Here is a 24,660-nt window from a genome sequence, read left to right as displayed (position 1 = left end):
ACGTGAAGGAGGGTTGCCTAAGTCCCACTACCGCTATTCAATACAAACCGATTCACCCAGAGGCAATACTTCTACAACACACCCACGTTACTCATTTCGTCAGGGTAACGGGTCACAGTCTTTGCAAATAGAAACACTTACGACACAAAAAACTGGTGTGTCTAAGCATATAGGTTTCGAATTTTTATACTTAATGTGTAGCGTTTATTTTCTTCGAGAACACGAATACTTTTTCTCTTGATATGTGATTGTTTCAAGGATATGATTCTTGGTCAAGAGTGTTTCTTTGCAGTAAAATCATTTGAAAAACTGGGACGCCCTTTTGGTTCGTGGCCCTCGATAAATATTTTTAAATCCTGTGCATAATAACAGTTCAGGAATAAAACCACTTTAATATCTCACATAACACCGGAAAAATGGAGCGATATTAGTAACCTCTCCCACAACCGAGATTATCAAAATGCGTATGTACTTGTACATTGTATGTATTATATCGTGTTGCAAACTAAGGCGATTATAGTATCGTGTCAGTATGTATGTAGAAGTAGTTATCTACGGAAATGGTAGATCCCCGAGCAGCACCCCGTTCATTCGCATCATGTCGGTAAGAACGAAACAAGTACGCACAGGAAGGTAACCATAAGGAGAGTAAAGAAGGAAGGACGAAGAGCAAAGAACGAACTGTGATAGGTCCGTGTGCCTGCATAAATAGTTAAGTGGAACTGGGTATTGAACATCACGTAACCTTAGCCGATTCAACCTAATCTCCCCGACACAATAGTCTGTCGAGTGCAGTTTGACCCAGCTGTGCATACGGCGGAGGATCATGCAGCCCCTCGATGTTGCAGAGACAGTTTGCCAACGTTTGGTTTACATATTCCGAGTCGCGGTATGACAGTCGCAATTATAATGGATCATACATCGAGGGTCGTAGAAATTTTACACGTGCATGCGCCATGCTGCAGCTTGTACTCGAAACAAACGACCGTTTCGAACGATCTTGGGAACGTCAGGTGGACATTTGGGATGCTCGGTTTACGTCGTTATAACGGTTCGTTTCCCATTAAAGTGTCGTTCACGATATAAATGAATTATCAACGGAATCGCATTATCTGATCCTGCCGCACGCTGTAAAAGTTTTGCCGTTATTTGAGAAAAACCTGTTCGTGAGCTCGTTAGAACTAACGGTTTATGTTTTTTGTTACCTTATTATAAAGATGCATTATCAATATTACTAATATTTCACTCCAGTCACGACATTCAGCTTTAAATCTATACGAGAATCCGCGAAGGATTAAAAAAAAGTCCACGTTGCTCCAGTAACGAAGTATTGCGAATAACCGCAGTTTGCATCTCTTTTGTTGGCAAATAAATTGACCCGCTCTCGCACCCTACGGCAGCTCGCTCGCTCTGTATTCGATGAGAAAGCCGTGAACTAGAACATGCTGACCCAAATCCTCCCAGCTGCTTCGTACTTGCATCTGTGGGACTCCTATCCTCCTTCGCACCCAATTGCCCCGTTATGCCTCACATTACACCGTGGCCCGCGGACCTCGCTGCGTAAAAGGGAGGAAGACCATAAGAGCCAAACAGAAACGAAGGCACGGGCCGCGGTGAGTGCAATGCTATAAATTCTCGATTACCTCACCGATGGTCGCTCTGTTTTTAGGGTATTTCTGCGTAAATTTTGGCTCTATTCTGCCGTCCACGCCGTTGCAGAGACACGGTTGCTCTTTGTGCGAATATCATCAAGTATAGAAGAAAGAGGTCGCTAAAAGAGGATGCATCGAAAACAGGGGGAAGCTGATACGAAAGGAAGTCAAATTTCCGCGAAGTTCCCGCAACAGAAGTCTCTGACACCAATGATCAGCTTGCATTGTGCCTCGCGCTTGCATTGTTAGCGCTACCATTTCCTCAGATCCGAAAAATATGCTCGATTAAGGCTGTGGCAAACCCGAAAGAGAAAAATTGAAATGCCCGTATGTTAGTGATTTTAAAAATAGTCACGTCTATTTTACAATTATGTTTGCGCAATGGATGATAGCCGATATACAGTAATTAAGAATGACCGGAAACGTCAGGTTGATGACGCGTGTTATCATTCCGGAAAAAATATACGCAATGTGGACTACAAATCAGGTCAACGATGTTCAAAGTAAGTGCAAATATCGCGGGACAATCTTAATGCAGCTTTTGCCGGTCTATCGATATGTTGTAATCCCATTTGCTCCGGTTGGCAAAATTCAAGGAATTCGCAGAGGACAACCGCGGGTCGTTGGCGAGGGTGGTTGAAGAGGTAAGAAATTGAGGTACGATCCTGTACATGCGACACAAAACGCCGGAACTTGACACTTTCGTGTAAATTGTTTAGGCGCTAGAGCTCTACGGGTATCGTCGGTATCCCCAAAGTTAGCGAAAACTCGAGAGAAAAGACGCCTCGGGACGATACTTTGGACGGGGAATTCAAGTTTCTTGTTTGGGATTCTTTGGGCCGCGCAAAAGAAGCGCAGGTTCAAGCTCTCTCCCAGCGAATGGTGCTTCTGTTTCAATTTCGTGATTTCAAAGGTTGAATCCCGCCTGATCCCCGGAAAATTGGATACGTGATGGGATTTCAAGGATCACACTGAAATATTTTCAAACCATAGAAAAGAGCCAAACTTTACACAGCTTACTTCAGAACTTGCTCGCTCACCTGTAAAATGTAAAAAGACTGGACGGCCCGTTTCTTTCGAAGTTTCGAGAAGATAATGAGATACAGACCCGTGGCCAATACGGAATGATACAACTCAATAAAAACCAGTTACGTTTATCATCAAAATTACGGCTTGCAAAAGAGAATTAATATCAACATACATTATAGGAATAATTTGGACACGGTTGTAAGTTCTCTGCCCGATTACATGCAAGCAATGTTTGTAACTATCTTAAACAACTTCGGCACAGTGCAAGCAATTTCCTTGTTACTTTACAAGCTTGTCGACAAGCAAATTAGCTTCACATGCCTACAGGTATATCATATACACGTACGCCTATGGAGGAAAAATTGATGGCGGAGTTTACTTCTACAGTTACATACTACAACGATCGGCTGGGTTCAGTTACGCAGATTTGAAACGTTGAAATACGTAGCACGAGACGCGAGTGGACGATACAGGTATACGTGCCTAGAGAAGGCGGAAATGTAGGTACCCTGATCAGCTTAAGCTGCCGCATTGGTCCGTAGGTTCATTTTTTAAAGGGACTGTTTCTCCTGTCGAGATACACAATTATTACAGTGAGAGTTAACTCGTTCACTTTCGTAACCCGTACATATCTCGGTATTATATGAACACTCTAACCTCATCACGCCCGGCGTCTCAAACCTGTTTCCAGGTCCTACAGTGCGTACGTTATACAGAACGCCAATTATAAAATCTTAGTTTTAGTACGCTCAACACTTCCTGCAAATATACGACGCGGGTATAGATGTGAGAATTTCTTTTTTTTTAAAGATTGGCTGAATAATCATGTGACCTACACGATCAAAGCATACAATACAATATACTTTGATTAGATACAAGATATCTGTTTCAGCAGCCAGTTACTGATAAAATTGTTAGGAGAATCCTTCAAATTTTATCATTCACCGAAAATTATCACGAACAGAATTCATTTCTTAAAATATTCACAGAGGTACTGATTACACCAGTTTTCGCACCAAAGTGTAAAGACCCGTCAGTTAGATATCAGTTTGAATAACGTCTGCAAAGATTTTACATATTAGTAACTGGCATCCCTTTTTTTTAGATTTACTATCCTCCTTAGCGGTAAGGCCGTTAGCAAACAACACACCTATAATATTGTATAGGTACATACTAAGATTGTAGAAAACGTTTATTTCACACGGCATATTTTTTGGAAGATAATTTTAATTAAACATACAACGGTGTCGCACGGACCATGATTAATGATCGAATTGTGGTTTTCGGCGGCATTTGACAAGAAGAACTTAAGGAACGGTTGCAGAGTCTGATCCATCAACAATCACCTGCAATTAAATGATATTATATATTTTCAACAAAAAATTCTTCCCGATAAAGTTACGTATACCGGATGTCCAGAAATTCTCGAGCCATAGGTTGTGTAGCTTGTGGTAACACATCGTCTAACTTTTGGTTGAGAAACATTGAAACAAAGTTTGTCGAGTTGACCGCATTTCGCGGTTCACATTTTTATACCTAAAATTTACACGACGAAGAAGACTGCGCGTTACTTTCCGAAAATATCCAGCGCTACCCGCAACTCCCACATCATAGGTTGGTTCATAGGTATTTACTGGACGTCCAGGTATCTAACAGTGAGGTAGAAAGCGAAACTCATAGACGATATCGACCAGAATGAAGTTAACAAGGATACTGTAATGATTCGTGTTCAGGAAGAATCGTTACTTTACACTTTTAGGATTGTCTGAAATTTAGCAAACCGTGATAACACAAAATTCATTCATACATATGTATTTTTAAAAACGAACTCCTCTTAATCTCGTTCTGAAATTGCTCGTAAAATATATTTTCTTTATTTAATAACTTCAACGTCTTTGATACCGAGATAGTGAAAATTTTCGTTCACGTTGTCGATGGGAACGGTTATTCAATGATGGGCTCAAATGCCTCATACCTCTTCTCCGAGGTAGTCTCGCCATTGTATAATTCATCATTAATTCTTGCTTACAGCGAGTGTGATATCTCGTGAGGAGCAATTAACCTTGGATAATTAAGTATGTCCACACATGTAAGTATCCGTACACATAGATCCTGATACTTCAATAAATTGTTGAGCGCATCGATTGAAATTTCATAATACCTACAAGTTTTATAACATCGTGGGAGCCGCTGATTCTTTTGATCACAATAGCTTGGAGGTCTCCTTGGAATATGGAATGACTTGGAATCACTATCCCATGTAGAATCATACATAGAATTCGCAAAGATAATGATTCGTGATTAGTCGTATGCGAATCAGATAGGTGATTATTATTATTGTCGCGATAATACCTTGATTGTAACTGTTGGAGATCTAATGAGCATGAAGTTAGGAACGTTACTGTAACGATGCATGTTTAGGAAAAATCGTTATTTCGCACCTTTAGGAATGTATGAAACTTAGTAAACCACAATACACAAAACATATTCATATATTGAAAAACCAATTCCTTGAAATTCATTCTAAAATTGCGCAATTGTGATTTTTTCTCCCAATGTTTCGTTACATTAACCTTATTAACGTCAGCCTTATGTAATCTATCGATCCTGTAATATTTTTCGTTTAATTCTACATTGGGTATGCAGCTGGCCATTACGCGATAGTGGATGAGGCACAAATCTCCGAATAATAGAAAACAGACCATTGCCGGAAAGCACGTAAGCTGACCTGCAAAAAGTAACTCAGGGAATATAAGCCAAGTCAGAAAAGAAACAATCGGAGTAAAAGAGAAACGGATGTTCGTACTTCCCCCTAGCCGAGATCTCTATCGCGGTCAATTAGTTGGAATGAAATGAACCACGCGGATTAACTCGCAGCATCACGTAGGTATATACAAAGCTGTCGCTGTGGTCATTTAGCATTTCACGATTAGCCCTCGACTAATCGGACGACTCCACCCACAATTTTGCGACTCTCCGAACATCAGTTTATACGCAGATTACGCGAACGTATCGTGAAATATTATAACGACAAAAAACAAGTCTGATTAGAAGTATTGTGAAATAATCTCCCTTCGGGATCTTAGAATATTTTTTATTCCCCTGACATTTCGAAGTAGGATTAATCCAGGAGCCATCTCAGAAACGCATGAAATATAGTAGAGATACACTTCAGGTCAAAATTTTTAACGTACGCATGTGAAATTTGACTCGTACTTGCTCAGTTACTATCCGTTGCTCGCCTACGCAGACCGAGTTGACGAATGTTACATGCGTTATAGTATACCGAGTTTATATTGCGAAACAGTCAACAACCCAAGAAGGAACAGCATGAATGACGTGAAAAATTGACGAATGTAAAAAAAAAACATTTTTGAACATGAAAAGACACCCACCGCCGATACGTCCATTCGCCCGAAGCGTTGCAACATAACGCACAGTGGACACGTTGTCCTCAATGCATCAACACCATTCCAAAATTTCGTCAAAGACTTCCGCGTCTATCCACTCAACGACCACGCGGCACAGTGCCGCATAAAAACCTCTTCTACGAGAAAATAAATCATAAACGATCATGTGTTTTCGTATTTGAAAAGTAGCTATCAAGTGCTCCGCTTTGCGTACATACAATACACACAGATTATTTATGCGCGTGCCTATACGGGAGAGGACCGTATCTATAAGTACTACAAGTTCGATTCTCCCGTTTCACCATGAAAAGTTCGTTTCTACAAGTTCGTTTCTAAATTAAATCAAATTAAATCAAAATGTACGAAGTTGAAAATTAAATGTATTCGTTTCTAGAAAACGGGGTCACATAATTTAAATTAAATTAAATTAAATTAGATTAAATTAAATTAAATAAAAATGTATAAAATTGACAATTAAATGTATGAGGTTCGAAATTGTAGGAACGCCACTTGCAGAAAGGATACCCACTCGTCTATACATTTATTTATTATACATCTGCGAAGAATCAAGCATTAGAGCGACTCAAAAAAATTATTCGTAATCGATGCGTTTTCCACCCTGTGTGTAACATATTTACGTAGATACATCGATAAGCTACCGTTCGCCACGTTCCTGCAACAATTTCACGAACAACATCGTAAGCTTGTCTGGTATCAGGTTTTTACTACTGATCGTGAGAGAGCCGGCCAAGAAGGAGAGAGTATCGGTTAACACGTTTACATACAAGCTCTTCCCAAGTCTGGCATTGAAAAGGTAGGACGGGTGACGAGGGATCCGTACATATTTTGCAATATATGTTCACGTTGGGTTCAAGGCTTCCGGATTCTCGGTAAGATACGCGAGCGATCCCTTTTCTCCCTGATATCACGACGGGATATAGCTTTCTATCTGGCTAAGGTCACGACGTATGATATTGCTGCCGACTATCAACACCCGCCAAAGTCCAGAGCCATTACAGGTGATGGCATCCAACTTCCCTCTCGCCGATTCCTCATACATCCGGGCTCCGATCCGAGGATGACACCCGTTCGAACATATGAGAAACTCGAAGAAGACGTGCGAGACGATGTTGCAGATGTCACATGCACACGTGCAGGCACAGGTAATACGATTCGGTTACCCCCAGTTCGACAGCAGAAACGAAACTCCCTCGTGCAGGGTTTCTTCTGCAAAACATGTGTCGATCAGGGTGGGTGCGCGAGTCTTTATGGGATTTCATTTAAAAACTATTATCCCACCACACCACGGCTTCGGCTACCAATTTACTCCACACTTCACTCTCGAGGAAGATGTATCCGGTCGATCTCTCAGATTTGTTTTTTTTTTTTTGCAATATGTTATAGTAGACTGAAAACCAAGTCACGCGTATTTTTTTTTTTTTTTTACTTGCCATTCAAGACTTTAAGGGGGTGAAACTACCCTTCAAAGTAAGGCATGTCAAGGGGCGATCTGGCATTTTTTTTCATTAAGAAAAATACATTTTCATTACTCGTTATAAAAAAAAAAATTTCCAGTTGTATTGGTTGAAAAATATTACGTACTTGTGGGTGAAACTGCCAAATCACCCCTTGACATGTCTTACTTTGGAGGGTGGTTTCACCCCCTTAAAGTGTTTAATGGCAGATAAAAGAAAAACACGTGTCGCTTAGTTTTTAGTCTTCTATAACATATTACAAAAGAAATGACATCGGAGTGATCGACCAGGTATACCTTCCTTGTCAGTGACAACCGGGTCTCTAAATTTACACCGTTCATTGTCGGCTAGGAATAGCTCTTCACAAACATGCGTTAACGATTAGCCCGCGGCAATGTTACCAAAAATTACAAACGTAAAATGTATATGTGTAATATATCCTCGGTGTTTGCAGGTGGATAATTTTCGTGCCTGTTCCTTTCAATTTACGTTTAGGCACAACATATACTGTACATAGAATAGAATCTATACCATCGCGTTTATACCATCGCTATTAAACCAGATTCGCTCTCATTCGATACGCATAACCGGTGGAGAGTGCAGTACGAAGAAAGTTTCGACGTTGAAACAACTTCCCTACAATTGGATCGTAAATCATTTTTCCAACTATTGATTAGGTCGTTATTAAATCGCCGCCAAGAGAACTTCCGCAAAGTGAGCAAAAACAGCAACATAGCCAGCGCTTTACCATTTTCTTCTCGTCTTATGTTTTTTATTTTTTTTCCTTTCTTTTTATTGCCAATCAGCTTCTCCTCCTTCTCCTCCTCCGCCTCACAGCGGGTCTAGATCGCCTGATCAAGCGAGGTCAAGTCGCGGTAAATTTACATCGAGTCGCAATCGTCGGTCTCTCAGAACCAGAAGCGAATCCGAAGCATCGCCGTGACTCTATTGCGAACGCATGACGTCAATCATCATCGTGTGGCAACAAAAATTTTATTGACTTTTTTTAGAATCGACGGACACCAAGCTTGGATAATATGCATACGTCTACACCTGTAACACTTGGAACATAATGAAAATTCACACAAGTCGTCGGATACGTGATCCAACTTGCCGCTTTGATTCTTTCCTTTATTATTTCCAAATGTTCGATTGCTTTTTCCGCAATGATGACATTCATTTGAAAATATCTGCACATTTGACCTTCAACTCAATCAAACTCGTAGGCAGGTGGACACGCGCGCGACGAAATTGAAACTGGTCCCCCAAATTGTTGTGAAACTTTTCTTTCAAGATCAAAGTTGGGGGAAAAAGTATTTCAGGAATTCTTCTCTTTGCCGCTCGACGTGATCTCAGCCAAGCGTTCGCGAGAGTTTTTGTAACACAAATGATGTATATTGTACATACCCAGGTATATAGGTATAGGTATAAAGTACTTTGTACGTACCCAACGTAAGCGAACACGTTCTACTCTTCATTTCTATACGATTTAACAACGATACGAAAGAGTAAGAGATAATGCTGATTGTTATTGTGAGACGTCGTCGTCGGACCAGGAAAATTTACACCACCGTTTCGAAGCTTATCGAGAATCGCCACGTCAAATGTGAGGTAAAAAAAAAGATATGAATGATATTTACATTTTATCATGGAAGAGTTGAAGTAAAATGTTGTGACGGCACATCCAGCCGCTGAAATAGCATCGCAGTAATGAACGTAGTAAAGTAACACAAGGCTTGTTGATCGGACTCATCGTCAGTATCGAGTTCTGTTTATATTTCGGCGCGTCTTGAACACAACTTCACAGTTCGCGGCGTTGGGGGCACCGTATCGACAATCGCGCGGTCCATCCCGGTTACGCTGGAACAGCTCCATGTCGGATCGTTCGAGATGATGCTACCGGAAATGAACTTTGTCCGTGACCGTGGGACGGGGCCGTTGAACCTGCCAGCCTTTCTTGTACACCTATACATCAATACGTACGTACGTAGGTATTCGTTTACATACATGTATGCATACATATACTTTGTGAGCTCGTTCACCAAAGATCATGAATATTAACGTGGCCCCAGGCCCCCAGCTGAAGGTACCCGGTGCTATAATTTGCAATATTCGAACGGTGCAGGCGCCCCGAACCTGTTCCGATCTTTATATAAAGTTAGTCAACAAATGACCAAAATATCGAGCCTTTGATTTTTAACACCTTCACAGTAAATTCAAAATTCCATTACAGTGTGTCGAATAAAATTCATGCAAGAATCTTTCTTCAAACTAGATTTTTCGAAAGTGTTTCACATGTATTTTAATCGCTCGTACCGCATTGATATACTTCGTTTTTTATTTGGTTACATATATTTAATCCGTACCCCTGAATATATGAAATTTCAGGATACATGAATCCACGATTTCTATGGACATAAAAGTCTTTACGATCGACTGGAGACGCGAGCTTTACCCTTATCTTATTCCCCCTCACCGCGGCTCAATGATCAGCTGAACGCAACACAGCTGTTGTCGGGAAAGCGAGACAGACAAACCCAGTGCACACGCGGTAAATCGCATATAGATTACATCTTCACCCGAGTATACTTGCTCATAACTGTTCGCTAATAAATCGTATAGAAAGGCGAAGTCATTTTAAAATTTGATATTTCGCGGGTTGGTGGACGAGACATGCTATAGAACCTGATCCACGTGCGTCGACGAGTATCTTCTTGATTGAAAAAACTAATCAGGGTCCGCATTTATCGGCTTTGTCTCGCGGGGCTCAACGTAGGTAGGTACGCGTGCAGGTGCAGCACACCTCTTTGCGTATTCGTTAAAGGACGCACATTATATGCATTAGACCATCGAACATGTAACGCAGGTAAGTGAGAACGTCGGCACGTATCGTGTTGATTTGTCATATGCGTACAACGTACATGCGTGATGATGATTCCGTATCTTGCTTTACCAACCCCGCTGCAGGGGTGCGAGGGGCCCACTTCCAAGAGATAATCTTAACATAGGCATCATCGTAGCGAAAATCCGACACCCTTCTCTTTTCGTCGATCATTTGATTTTTCTTCGTCGGTCTCTACCGAGCAGGTAAACGCAGACAAACGAAATATCGAGGGTTGGATTCACCCACCAACCGACGCGACGTTCCAAAAATCTTAGCATTTTTTGTAAACATTAGTAGTTGGTTTAAATTACGTTCGGACAAAATTTTTTTTTTCACTTGCAGTGAAAAAACTCGTCTAGCAGACTATATACGGCAATACTCGTTAAAATCAATAGGGCCTAAAAAAAACGATTAGGAACTGTAGGAACCGGGCATAAACGAAAAAGAGATCTTCACGCACTGGAAATTGGCAAAGAATGTCAAGTTACGTGGTGGTGTGGTTTAGAAAAATTTGGCTTTATACCTTCTAAAAATCAGCACCGCACGCTCACACTTTAGGCATCCGGTAATTATGAATCGCTTGTCGTGATCTGGCTGCAACGAGCAGCCAGCTGGACACTCGACAGTGCCAGAGCGAACCCGCCTACCTTATACCTATAACCTTGTAACTATACCTATAACCTATACCCACCTACCATCCAACGAACCAGCCTTCCTACGCGATTGTAGCCGAGCCACCAGGTCGGCGTTGCATTCGAGGCGGAATGCAACAAAGCGACTTGTACCGGCTCTGGCGAAGGGTCGGCCGGAGGTGGAGGAGGCAGAGGCGGAAAAGGAGGAAGAGGAGAAGGGAGGGCGACGCGTAGCGGTCGTGCCGAGAAGGTGGGTTTTCATCCTGGGCAAGTTGACTCGGGCCTCTCCAGGGACAAAGAACCAGCGACCGACCAACGGCGGAGGGCGAGGAGCCGTACGAGAGAGCGAAGCCTTCCACGGCCTGTGAAAACGGATGAGCGAGAAAACGGGGAGGAAAATCGGTGGCTATTAACAATAAGAAATAAGGATAAAAACCTTGGGGAGATTGACGTCGATTTGCAGTTTTATCGGAGATAATCGCAGCAGAGTAGAGTGAAAAAACGTGAAACTATGCAGTGCGGGCGTACGAGTCTGCGGAAAAATTTGCTCACCGCACGATTGAAATTTAACAGATATCTGCTCGAGACGGTGTAGCAAGTAATTCGTTACGAGTTCACCTCGCGAACACAATAAATAGAGTAAAGAACAAAAGGACCGGGAATACTGACTACTCGCTGCAAGCGAACATTCCTCCGAGGAATCCGCGAAAGGCCAACTAAAACGAGTCGTTTCTACGCAATTCTACTGACGCCATGGTGTCCAAACTCTCTCAGCGGATGCAGGGTGCTTACACATTTAATGTGTGTACAAAAAAAAATATCCGTCATAAGAGCGTGGTGGCGAGCTTGTTTGCTGACCTGAACATCAGCTGACTTGACCAAACCGGCGCAAGCCACGAGTGTTGCCTGTGCTGCCTACTTCCAGTTATTATGAGAAACAATACAGGTATTATTGTTGAATCTCAAACTCTGTGGTCAAAGATATATGATATTATATAAGAGAGTCAGAAAATGTAGGTCTGTGTCGACGTATCTCTTCGATTATTATTGATCCTTACACAGTCCCGGAGAGTTTCTCAGCTATGCACGTTACGATACATAAAAAAAGGAACGGGTCGCTCAGAGCAAGTCGGTTACACATGCCCTTCATAATTACCTTCGAGTAAAATGATTGCGAGGCTGAACTTATTAACGTTATTGTAATGATTAACGGTTCGGAAAATCATTATTCCACATTTGCAGGAATGTATGAAAAAGGTAAAATTTATTCACATTTTAAAACCTTAACCACTTCAAAGTCACTATAAACTTGCAAAATAGTAATTTTTTCTCCCAATATTTCGTTAGGTAAACTTTACCAACTTTAGCCTCATAAATGATCAGCATTACGAACATCGTTTTAGTGATGGGCTGGTGGGTAGGTCACCCATCGTTATACCGTAGGTACTACGCGCCGAATACGTGCCACAACCGTCGATTAAATGCGCAAGGGGTGGAATGTTTGCCGTACTGTCTAAACGTAATCAATTTCGGTGTAACAACTCGCGTTCAAAGTCCAGTTGTACTCTCGTCTCTGGATCAAGCAGCCTTTGAAATCATTCCATTAAGATTGGACGTTTACCGACCTTGTAAGTTTCACCGGAACATAGAAAATTCTTGTACGTCAAACCGATCCCAGAGTTTTCAGATATGTTCTAAAATTTTTAAATTTATTCTAAAAAATCTTTCCCGGCGACTTCCGGATTCCCGTGTCAGGGCCTGACGTTAACGCTCACTTCACGCATCGATGCGTTACGTGATTATATGTACATATTGAAACGCGGCGATGATGAGTTTAGTTTCCATGTTGAAACACAACGACGAGGCTTCGTCCTGAAATCCTTACGGAGGGCGGGATACCTTAAACTTTATTTAACTACGCAGGTGGGGGGCACGTCTCGCATTTACAGCGATTATAAAACTCCGCGTCTGGACGATGTATAGATACGCAGCCAAATCCCCTATATTTTTACGACACAGCATCCCGCTAATAACAGTCCTCTGACAGTGATTCGGTTCGACCGTTGATAATTCAAGAAAATTTATTACCCACGGTATGAACATCTCGCGAGAACCTGGTAGCCTGCTGATTTTGCTCAAATGAGTGCCGGCTAATGATACCATTCGATCGCTGATCGTTCACGACGTGCTATTATCGGACGGGATCAAGCCCTCCGAGGATATTACGAGGCGTTCTTTCTCTCAGGACCCTTCGACGAGAGACGGCTTTCGAGGTTCCCGATGCACTCGCTCACACGCTCGTACTTGGTTGCTGCACACCGCTTGTAACTCGAACTCGTAACTTTGCTCGACCGCGTGCACACCGCGTAGCTTCAAATTGAACGCAAATTGACCTTCCGGCTGGGCAACTATCAGAGCTACGAGCGTGAAAGCGTTCGGCTAAACGCCCGTCACAATTCGCACGGTACGTACGTACCTATACCAGATGGAAATGCAAAATTGGGTCAAGCTGCAGCGATCAGGTCCCCAGCCGAAAGCATAATTTTCGAGAGTAAGTATAAGCCGAGTTCTGCTACGTTTCGCGAACCTCTGCCCCATTCCGGGTATGGCGTATACATATGCGTATGCAGTGTATGAACAAGTGTGCATGCGAGTTACAGCGAAAAGTACGGTAGATAGAACTTACGTGTGATGAAATATTTGATTATTACATGGAATACGGAATTGCCTCGAAAACGCGGACGCCGAGGTGAAATACGTATTGTTATAATTAGTATTGGATGCCGTTTAGGTCATAAAATTAAATATAGTCCGCGTGACGTTGGCGAAAATTTTTAGGAATGTACGAATTACATATCTGGGGGAGACGGCGGACTTCGGAGTCTATTCGGTAACAAACGCTGGGCGGAATTTTATTCATACATACAACTAAAAATTCGTTGTTGTGTTAAGCGTTTTTTGTCAATTATACATACCTCTAAATAATATCATATCGTTTCATATTACACGTTTCTGCAGAACAATTGTTTCTCGACTACGACCTAATTGTTGAATAAGGTGTGTGTAAATATGTATAATAAGTATCATACTATGCCAAATAAATGTCCACATGACGCTTTCGGTTTTTTTTTTTTTTCATCTTAAATATATTTTATAAACAACGGGAACGTTTTTTCAACGATAGATCACAGTAACGGCAAAGGTACACGAGATTGAAGTTAGTAACGTTATCGCAACGAAAAATGTGGGAAATATCACCATTTTCTTATTTTTACTATGACTTTGATCGAACCAAGATTTCAAAATATGATTATGTTTCGCTTTGTTACGGTTTTTTAAATTTCAAATAATTCGAAAATCTCGAACTAACGGTTTTTCCTCAGCACGAATCATTACGATAACGTTATCAACTTCAACTCGGCGAAGGTACACGTACGGATCAGTAACGAAATACTAAATCGTCACATTCCCATCCCGAGCCCGTCTCTAATTCACCTTCCCAGATCCGGGAGCAGACTTCGATCCGTGCCGGATCCCCGATCTCTCTTTATTCTCTTCGAACTCTCGGCTTGGCTGGAGCTCGCCCGACCTTCGATCGCGATAAGGAACACCTGCAAGTGCTCAACCTCGTCCCTGACTTTGACCTTGAGCCTGACCCCGACCCTCGTAACATCGAATTATACTGTGCGGTCAACCGAGCTGAAAGCTGATCGTACGAGGGTGATAATAACCATCAGGGTTGCGTGCTAAAATACACATACGACAAAGATGGAAAAGACTAGCACTGTGAGAATGTGATCATTCCTCGTTTAGGAGTTTTTCTCGTCGGAACGTTGGCAGGTATCCTGTACGAGATTTCGCAGTTAGAATTGGATAAGACTTAAGCGACGGGCAGTTGGTGAGGCAGGGCAGAGGCAGACAGAGGGGCAAAACCAGGGGTAGGGGGTGGAGTGGGGCAAACTTACCCTGTGCGGGGCCCGAAGGAGACGATGGACCGCGGCTAGCTGGTTGATGAGAGGCAAGGTCGCGCTGAAAGTGTGGACCGGGGGTCGGGGGGGCTCGGGGTAGGAACTGGCGTAGGCGAACGGGTCGACGTCGTTCAGGTACTGAACCCGGCACGTCAGCGAGAGCATTTTTCACTTCCTCCTGCTGTTCGACGCAGTCTCTAACGGGTAAATCATGCGACCACCGCCTCGACCGACGAGCCCTTGATCGAACGGCACCCTTACGGTCGATGTCACTTGTTGATCTCGGCTGTGAGCGTGAATTGTACTGCAGAGGTAAAAACGCGACGGGAAACAACCGCTTCACCTCACACCGTGTCTATTATATTTATAGGACGTCTGTTTCTACTTCTTTTTTTCTTCTTCTTCTACACAAGTCCTTTCATCGTCGAAACCGGCTCGGCGTAACGTTTCTCTCTTAATTGAAGCACCGAGTGCTTGAGTAATGCGTCCTCCGGGTTGTAATTGTCGCACGAAGCTTAGTTCAATTGGCCTCCCGTGCCTGTTGGAATCTGCGTGTTGTGTGGACGGGAGAGATCAGTGTGGAGTGGAAACGGATACCGTAATACTTAATTTCAAACACAACACTCCCTAAGGTTGACTTCGCGGAGATAGAATCGATCTCACGATGGTTAATCACGTAGCGGAGCCGTGAAGCTGCCGCAAATCAGCAGGGTAAACAAATAAAAAAGCTTAGAAACCTGCGGTAAACTTTTCACATGTATCGGAACGTGTTTCATCTCGAGACCAAACCGATCAGATACAGTGTAAATACCGTTCGTGGTTCAAAAATAGAATTAAACGTTGGTCGTTTGCGCTGCTTGAAGAAAAAATCGGAAACAACTTGAGAAATACGATAATCTACTGCAGCGTTGATCGCGATCCCGCAAGGCCCACCGATGCGCAAACCAGCCGGTGTGGCGAACGCAACGAAACCTTGTTCACCGGCTGATATGCGCCATCAGCGACCACCGACCGAGATGGGACAATGTCCGCGATAAATTGTCAAACATGGGAGGTTTGTATTTGGAATTACTAACAATCTTTACCCGGTACTGATTGTGAGATCGGAGCCGATAAATCGCGATCGATTCTTCTATTCGGATATCAGAGCAATATTTCCACACGTTTGACACTCCGCTCCTGACAACGAGAACAAGGACCTTAAGTCCCGGCTTACGGCTCGGCTCTCGCCGCCCTCGTCGACGACGACGACAAGCAAGGATAAAAACGCGCGACGACGTATAGAGCAACAAGCGGCTTGCGGCATGCCCACTTCGGTCCTCGCGCGCGGCCGCCGCGACACTGAGCCACACGTCGGACACCTGTCGACGCCTCGTGCAGCGCCGCCAAACGGAGGCGCCGCCGACTAAAGAATCTTACCGCCCGCGCGGACCTCACTTTCAAAATCGGAAACCGACTTGGCGAGATCGACCTGCAAACGAACTTGACTCTCGGTTGAATTGTCTTGATTTTCAGTAGGTATGCAGCGTGTAGTATATATTCACCCGGTCAAAAGTTCTCATGGACACAAGTCCCAAAAAAACAGTACCTTCCGAGATACACGCTTCGGGAGGGGGGGTGTATGGATTTTTTGATATCTATGGATTACGCGATTTTTACGAATTACAAAACTTCAAGGGGGGCTTGAAATCAAATATGTCACTCAAAACCTGCACGGCCGATTCGCAGAGACTCCGCACGCGCTTGAAAAACGGGACAAGTCGATTGTTGCAACAGTCGGAGGATCTCGTTCTTCACGTGAAATCTAACGCCGCACCTCCTTCCGGTAAGCCAGCGAGTTCGTCGATGGAATCAATGCGTCGATGGAATCAATCGCAGCTTCCTGCCTACCTTGGAGAATCAACCGTCTAGTTTTTTGAGTGATTATTTTGATTTCAAGTCCCCTTGAAGCTTTATAATTTATCAAAAACACGAAATCCATAGGTATCAAAAAATCTGAACACTTTTCTTCCGAAGCCTGTATCTCGGAAACTACTGATTTTTGGAACTTGTGTCCATGAGAACTTTTGATGGGGAGGACATGTGTTATAACATACTGAAAATCAAGCCAATTCGACCGCGAGCCAATTTCGATAAGGATTCTGCGGGGTTCTTCGTGAGGATCTTATTGCATACAGTGCCTTACACTGCTACGTGACTTTCTACCGTCATTCAAAAGTTCGTATGATCAACTAATCGCATTAAACCGCGTGATGAAGGAATATCGCTCATCATACAGTTCCACCTTTCACCTTTTACCCGTGGCGTTCCGCAAGGAGAAAACAAACATTACCATTTCCGAAACGGGACAATTTATGAAACGATTTCATTAAAACTAATCAAAATACAATTTGGGACTTCGTGATTTCTCAAACATCTCCGGCCTTCTCGACCTCAACTTAAACTTGTTAGCAAAGTTATTTTCTTCCGAGGCAATGAAATTTATACGTTCTGGCTGAACGTGACATGATTTCTCTCGCCAAGCGTCCGTACTTATGGGTAGTAAAATTTTAAAATACTTTTATTTCGGTTAATTATATACTGAAGTAATGATGCGTATAAAGAAGCGTGGACGTAAATGCGATTCAGGTAAATTTGTGTAACATTAAAAGTCTAGTCTATCCATGATGTTTCAAGCGTGGAACCCAGATGTATACCTACCGTTTCAGGGGTAAAGATATCATGGATTCTCACCAGAAACTCGGAAGGAAAACTGACTAATGTCGTGATTCTGAAGAACTTCGACAATTTGTAAAACAAACTTATCACGTAGGTCATGAATTTTGTTCCAAAAACAGACACTCGATTATCCGCGTGTATGAAAATTCTCGCCTACATGTTATTCTTGAGAATGATACTTTTATCTATGTAGTGAAACCAGTTAGCTTTTCAACAATAAATCTGCGAAAAACGTATTTAGAGATACACGGATTATGAAAATACGAATACTCATTTACTAATAAGTTATACCTATGTATGGAGTCGCAGGGCCACAATCGCGACTGGAATAAATCCATAATTCCAGATACAATGATGAAATTATTTTTTTTCCTGGGATGAAAGCAGCGTGCCACGTTAAGTGGAAGGCGTCACAGCTCAGACGTCAAGTTGAAAAATATTTTAGAGCACGAATGTCACCCGATTTCAAGCTGATATCACCAACGCCAAGGATGCTTGGCATATATCGGGGGTTGAATGTGTCCCCGGTGCATTTGCGATTCGCGCCTCGGTAGACTGGTGGGTACAGGCAGGTATACGTATGACCGTACGTAACTATAAGCCAGCCAACCGAGTACTCAAGCGTATCGTGGCAACGTATTGCGCATTCCACCCTCACATAGTCGCAACGTAGACGCACGTGCATCGTACTTGTGTAGTAACGTATTACGATAATACGTGCCGAGTCGACTGATTACGTTTTTACCACACAATTACGAAGGGGCGACGGAATGCGGCACCCCTGCCACACCGGAGTCACGTATTTTCATGAGATCTGGTTACTACCTAGCATCTATATGTATATATATATTGCAACGAAGTTGTGTTCGCACCCCCTTGGCACGTCTGATGTCGTCATAATATTCAGTCGTCGTCAAATGTTTAATCATTAATTTTGTCCATAAACGTACGTGCGTTTGAGTAGATACAAAAATGTTATCTAAATCGAGGTACGATAATATCGAACTACCAAATCAACGAATTTTCCGATAGTAAATAGTTCTTCATTACAGGGTACATGCACTGTTTTTTACCACTTTAGTACTGTCTCTGGCCACCCTTTGATCCATTCGTGCCCAATAAAAATTGCATGTAAACGAGGGCGTCGCCTCAAACGGTACAAAAAGGTTAATTCTCCTTTCATCAGTATTAACATTGCTTTTTGAACAATCGATTATCAAGCAGCTCCATTTAATATCATATGCAGGGGATGTTTTAGTATAGGATTCAATAATTGGATAAGTTTATAGTACTAGGAACAACTAAAACATTATATAACACAAGGGTGACCAAAGATGGTGCAGTAACTAACAATACGCATTCGATAAGCCTCTTAGTAAGGTACGTAAACGGAGTGTAATAAAGTGACCAATTAACAAGTACGCGGATAAAATTTGGCAAGTACTCACTGGGATGTAGCCATCCGGTTGAGGCCTGTCCAAATCCCTGAAAGAATGAAAATATTAACAGCATTGAAACAAATAAGGCTTTGAGCATTCTTGTTGAGAATGGGCAGAAAAACAGAAATGCGGCAAGTTTACCTATTTCTTCGGCGTATGACCGGGATCTGCGGAGTGCTATCGTGAATAATGACCTGATCCGCGTCTATTTCCTCACACTCGGAGCTTTCCTCGGACGATTCTGCAACCATGTGACAGTTTTGCTTCATCAATCTTTACTTCCGGTTCCAAACTTGGATCAATCGAGGCGGGAGGGCAATGACATTGTGAACAACATTTGGGGCCGGGAACTAATTCAGGCGGCAGGAATCCATCTATCACGTACAACCGTAATCGCAGTAATTTTCTCGGATCCGAAAGTTAAACTGTTGATATCTCAAGCGCTGGTTCCCGAAAAATCTGAGCAGCAGCTTCACATCATTCCTGCCCCCTTAAGAGCGCAACCCCCAAACACCCTCCATGCACGCCCGTCTTATTTGCGCTAGAGTGACTATCGCAACTGATCCCGAGCATCCCATTTTTGGCGCTATTGACGTCGATTTATTTCATTTAGCGATGAACTTTCAAGACGAAGATTATCAAAGACCAATCATGTCGGCTGATACGTTCTAGCAGTAATCATCGAGCAATATTCAGCCACACCCACCTTGGCTGCACTCCTTCATGTGGATCCGGGAGGTCAACGGACTGTGTTGTGGAATCGCGGTGACACCGAGCAGGTCGTCGATGTTGGTATGGTTGCCGATGAACAGCGGCAGAGTTGATGGCCGCTTCCTGGGCTGTGATCTCCTCATGGCTGATTCAAGCCCAGGCTTCACGTTGTCGTACGGAGAATTCCGCCCACCGTAACTGTCCGGTGGATCTGGAGGATTTTCAACCTGCGACATGAATTCGTAGTGATTGGGCGTGAGAAATTGATTTTAATAAGTGAAGTCGTCTCGTCTTCAGGCTACCCCATCTATTTCTTTCACCGCCCGCGCGTGGGTCAGCCGCTGTGACGTGAGGATGATTTCGATTTATCTGTATTAATGTATAGCGTATACACGTTGAAAAATATTTTGAAAGTCTAAGGATCCAATAATTAAAAATGTAAACGATGCGTACAGACCTTTTTATCGTTAAAAGTAAAATTTTCAATAATCCAAGTTGCGTGTTTTATTGTCGCCACCAGCCTCTGAGTACCTACAATAGATGAGATCGATATTCTGCGCAGATCGTGAAATAATTTATGCTTGACAAAGTACCAACTTCTTGCTGAAACTGCAAAGTCCTCAACGCCCGAGTATACCGATATAATGTGCGAAACGACGTGGGTAATTTAAACCGAGGAACTCACCCCTTCGGGGCTGGCGCGATCTCCGAGTGGTTCGTCGGGTGGAGGCGGTGGGAATTCAATTGGAAACCTAGACAAACTTCTCTTAAGTTGCACTTCCGGTGGTGGCACGGGGCCAATCTCGACGTTTTCGAGGGATTCCGAGGAGTCAGAAGTGCTGATCGAAGTATCCACGCGTATTGTTTCAACTCCCTCTGGCACGTTCACCGAGCTGTCCATCCACCACGCCCTTTCCCCAGAGTCGATGTGTCTTATTTTGCTGATCTCTTTCTGGTTGAAATTATTCGAATTCTCGTTGTTCTGTGGTGGCGGCGTTCGACGGGCCGGGAGTATCACCTCGACACCCTCGGGAACACTTTCCGGGTCCTCGTTCATCCACCACGCACGCTCCCCCGACTGTTGGTGCTTTATTCGATTACGCCGCTCGGACTTGGTGCTACCTCGAGAGTTTGGCGACGACTCTTTTCTGAGATCATCCGGGATATTTTCGTTCGCGTCCAGCCAGCACGTTTTGTCACTCGAATCTTGCCGCCAGATCTTCAGCTTAAAGTTACCTGTCGGGTGCAGAATGAAAGGAGACATGGTATAAATGAAATAATTGCCTTCGCATAAGCAACTGACTTACCGTCGTCTGAAAGAACGTTGCTGGCAGTTGTGTCTTGGCTAATATCATCGCTGTGAACGCTCATTTTTTCAACACCCTCTGGCACGTTGTCCGAACTAGGATCCATCCACCACGCCTTTTCCCCGGAAACCTGATGCGTCAGTTTGTGGGCCTTCCGCTTCTTCTCGATCTTCTCCGAGTTCGTGAAGCTTAGACTCTTTGACAATGACTGGGTGATGGACTTGGAAAGGGACATACCGTGACCTCCGGTCTTTTTCGATGCTTCGCTAACATCCGAGGTGGAATTAGCCGGCCAGCCTGCCTTCAGCTCCCCGGAATCGGGGTGCTTCATTTTGAACAAATTAGTTACAGGGGCTAGTGCCCTCATAAGGAACGACTTCGCCTCTTCCGTCTTCCCCGAAACCTCGCTACGAGACTTTGGGCTCGCTGGTGGACGTGGCGGTCTGTCTGTGGTCAAGGATAGCTCATCGGCCGAAGACGCCAGGACGCTAGTTCGCGACGAACCTACGCTGCTTCGACATCTCTTGTCGACGGGAGAACTTGCGGCTCTTCTCCGTCTTCGCCGGGAACTGGAGCGCTGCTCCGCATCTTCCTCTTCGCTGCTCGACGAGCTGGAGGAGGTTATACTTTCCGAACTGGAGGTTGCGCTTCCTGACTGATTCTTCCTTCTGTTCGGTGGTGACTTCGAAAAGCTTCTGTTACTCCTTCCTTCCTGAGCGGAAGCTGCGGGGCTGCCACGTTGCGGTGGATTGCCAACTCTCGGAATCGAGCCCTTCGACATGGTCGATGGTAGCTTCAGTTTAGACCCAGACTGATTCGATTTGATCGATGTTGAGGATCCCGATGAGGCGACCTGATGTATCGACTCTGAATTCGGCTCGGACTGCGAATCCTGAGAACTTATCGACGCGCTTCGACGTTTCTTCAAACGTTTCCGTTCCAGTTTCGATCGCGACATTTCCCCACTCTCCATGTTCAACGCTGACTTACGAAAATCTTTGTTGATATACTTCGCAGACGTCTTCGCGGTTCCCCCACTGTCGCTTTTTGGCACCGGTGGTTTTCCCCGAGCTCCTCCGTCCACTGGAGTACTCTGACGTGTACTTCCCAAGCTAGATTTCCCGGATAGCGGCGAAGGCGTCGTTCTTATTTTTGCACTCAGGCTCGTCATTGAACTGGCCGAAGAAGATTTGGATCTTCCATTTGACGCGTTGGCAGCACTGTCGGAGGAATCGGTCCGGGATATTTGTCGAGAAACATTTTTCCCCGAATTGTTTCCGGACAACTGTCTACCGCTGTGCGAAGAACCGCTATCCGATTTTGACAGCGAGTCCCTGCGAGACTGGGAATTTTCTTTCCTCCCTGGCGTACCTTCACGCCTGTGGAGTGACTCGTCATAGGCAGAACGGACGCTATCCAGTTTTGGGGTCGATCTGTGTCGGTTATTAGCATTTTCACCCTTTAATGGTGAAAAATCACAACTCGAGGATGACTTGGTCAATTTACATTCTGTTTTTGACCCAGAAAGAGTCTCAATCTTTGGCGGCGAACTTGTTCTTTGGTTTGTTGCTTCGATTTTTGGTATGGAACTCTTTGATCCCGAACAGCTCTCGTCTTCATAGAGTGAGTCGGATTTTTGATCACTCAGCGAACCAGAGCCAAACCCGTCTGTCTTTGTAGGGGATTCTTCGCGACTGGGAACGGGCACGACGGTTCTTACAACGTTTGTAGTAGAATTAAAATGACTAGGGCCGTTCGAGGATGAGGGCTTAGTAATACTGCTAGGGCGCTGTTCGCTACTTTGTACTTTGGCACTAGAATCGTTCGGCACTTTTTGAGTCTCTTGACCGACTCCTGGAGACGCGATCCGACTATCGGCTGACCTCGGAAATCCGAATCCACCGATCCTCGAGGGTAGAGAAGACGACCCACCCCCGGTACCGTAACTTCGTGAGGTGTAGCCGGATGATTTTGATGAACTTGGTGAATACTTCCCCAGATACGAGGTCCACGGGGTCACCGTAACTCGGCCCCCTCCGTATCGTGAAAATCTTGCCGTATCGTCCATCCGGTCGGACTGCATCTCTTCGTCCTTCATCTCCGGCCGGCGCTTCGGCCTGGTTATCTCTTTTTCTATCATTTTCGCGGTGTCAGCTCTTCGAGATCGAACGTACGACGACGCGGTTGATGACGAAGGCGACGTTCCTCGTGTTACAACCGTTACAGTTTCAACCTCCTCTGCCTCTGTCTCTACTTCCTCCTCTTCCTCTTCCTCTACCTCCTCGTTCTCCTCCTCCTCCTCTACCTCATCCTCGTCATCCTGTTGATCGTTATAAGACTGACTGTTTGCAGCGTCGGATTTCTCGCACGTCTTCGGGTTGACTTCGGTCTTTTGCGAAGAAGCATCGTTCCGCAGAGGCCCATCTGCACGCGACATCGATACACACGAAGCTACGTCATCCTTGAGAGGGGTCATCGACCGCTTACTACTTGAAGCTCGGAATCTGTCCGAACCGGAGTAGCTGATGGCCGTTGGAACGTGATCCGAACTGCTTCGAGGCGTCAAACCGAACCGAGTGCCCGCCGCGCTGTACCTGGATGAGGTAGCCGGAGTTGACGCGGACTCTGAGGCGACTGGAAAGGTGGAAACATTAATTCACCGAGCTGTATACATTTTCGCTGCAACAAAACTGGATACCAAAACTCACGCAGGCCTCCGGAAACAGTCCTGCCGTAAGAAGGTGCCCGCGAGTAAACTTTGGAGTAGCAGCTGCTCTTGCTCCCCGCAATCTCGGGACTCGGTTCACGTGACGATCTTCCCGAAGGGACTCGGATGCCCCTGTACGATATGGGAGGATGTTCAGCGCGTTCTTTTTTCTCGACCGGGCGATGATCACTGGTGTAGGTTTTACCCCCTGTTGTACCTGGGTAGGTGCTGGAGACGAAACGCGGAATGGCATCGGGCTCCCGACTTCTTTCCCTGGAAGCACCACGCGTGTATTTATCCAGAACTGAGGTCGGCCTGTCTGATGACTTGACGGTGGGGTCCCGGAGGTTTGAGTACTTCTCCAGAAGGGAACTCCTGCTCCCAGACAGTGGACTTTTCGATCTCGCCTCTTCCTTCACGGTGGCTCTTTCAGTGTGTAGCCGGTGCTTGTCCGAGTCCTTAGGGCCGGCTGAAAAAAATAATTAGAATGTAGAATGGCTCTGTGCTGTGGGTGAGATTAATGTTTATTGAAATGCCGTAACCAGACTGTCGACCTTGGAAGTGGTGAGAAAAGAAAAAAAAAAACACATCTCACTTGGATCGTAACGATTTGCAGTGAGCATGACTCATGTCCTCAAATTTGGTTACCATAGTTAACTAACCAACATATTTGTACGTCGGTCTCTCCTCCTGCTTGTCTTTCTCCCTTTTCGTGTAACTCGATCCGT

At 44.4% G+C, this 24,660-nt stretch overlaps 1 protein-coding gene across 9 annotated transcripts in view; it reads right to left on the bottom strand.

Annotated features, from left to right (window-relative positions):
* The window catches only part of LOC124176883 (FH1/FH2 domain-containing protein 3), a 76,367-nt gene extending 52,323 nt beyond the window's left edge, over window positions 1-24,044 (bottom strand). For 5 of the 9 annotated variants that reach the window (XM_046558711.1, XM_046558710.1, XM_046558709.1 and 2 more), the window contains exons 1-6: window positions 23,934-24,044; window positions 21,226-23,859; window positions 20,604-21,154; window positions 19,914-20,145; window positions 19,349-19,448; window positions 19,217-19,253 (exon numbers count right to left, since the gene is read on the bottom strand). In XM_046558711.1, coding sequence (XP_046414667.1) covers window positions 19,217-19,253; window positions 19,349-19,448; window positions 19,914-20,145; window positions 20,604-21,154; window positions 21,226-23,701 — 3,396 coding nt within the window. In that variant the 5' untranslated portion in view covers window positions 23,702-23,859; window positions 23,934-24,044. Of the gene's footprint in view, window positions 1-15,047; window positions 15,599-16,126; window positions 16,381-19,216; window positions 19,254-19,348; window positions 19,449-19,913; window positions 20,146-20,603; window positions 21,155-21,225; window positions 23,860-23,933 lie in introns of those variants that run through there. The other 4 variants (XM_046558718.1, XM_046558717.1, XM_046558715.1 and 1 more) reach the window with 3 other exon arrangements.
* Between the last annotated feature and the right edge of the window lie 616 nt (window positions 24,045-24,660).

Source organism: Neodiprion fabricii, chromosome 2 (genome assembly GCF_021155785.1).
Source record: "Neodiprion fabricii isolate iyNeoFabr1 chromosome 2, iyNeoFabr1.1, whole genome shotgun sequence".
Classification (NCBI taxonomy): Eukaryota; Metazoa; Arthropoda; class Insecta; order Hymenoptera; family Diprionidae; genus Neodiprion; species Neodiprion fabricii.
This window is presented reverse-complemented; position numbering and strand designations above follow the sequence as displayed.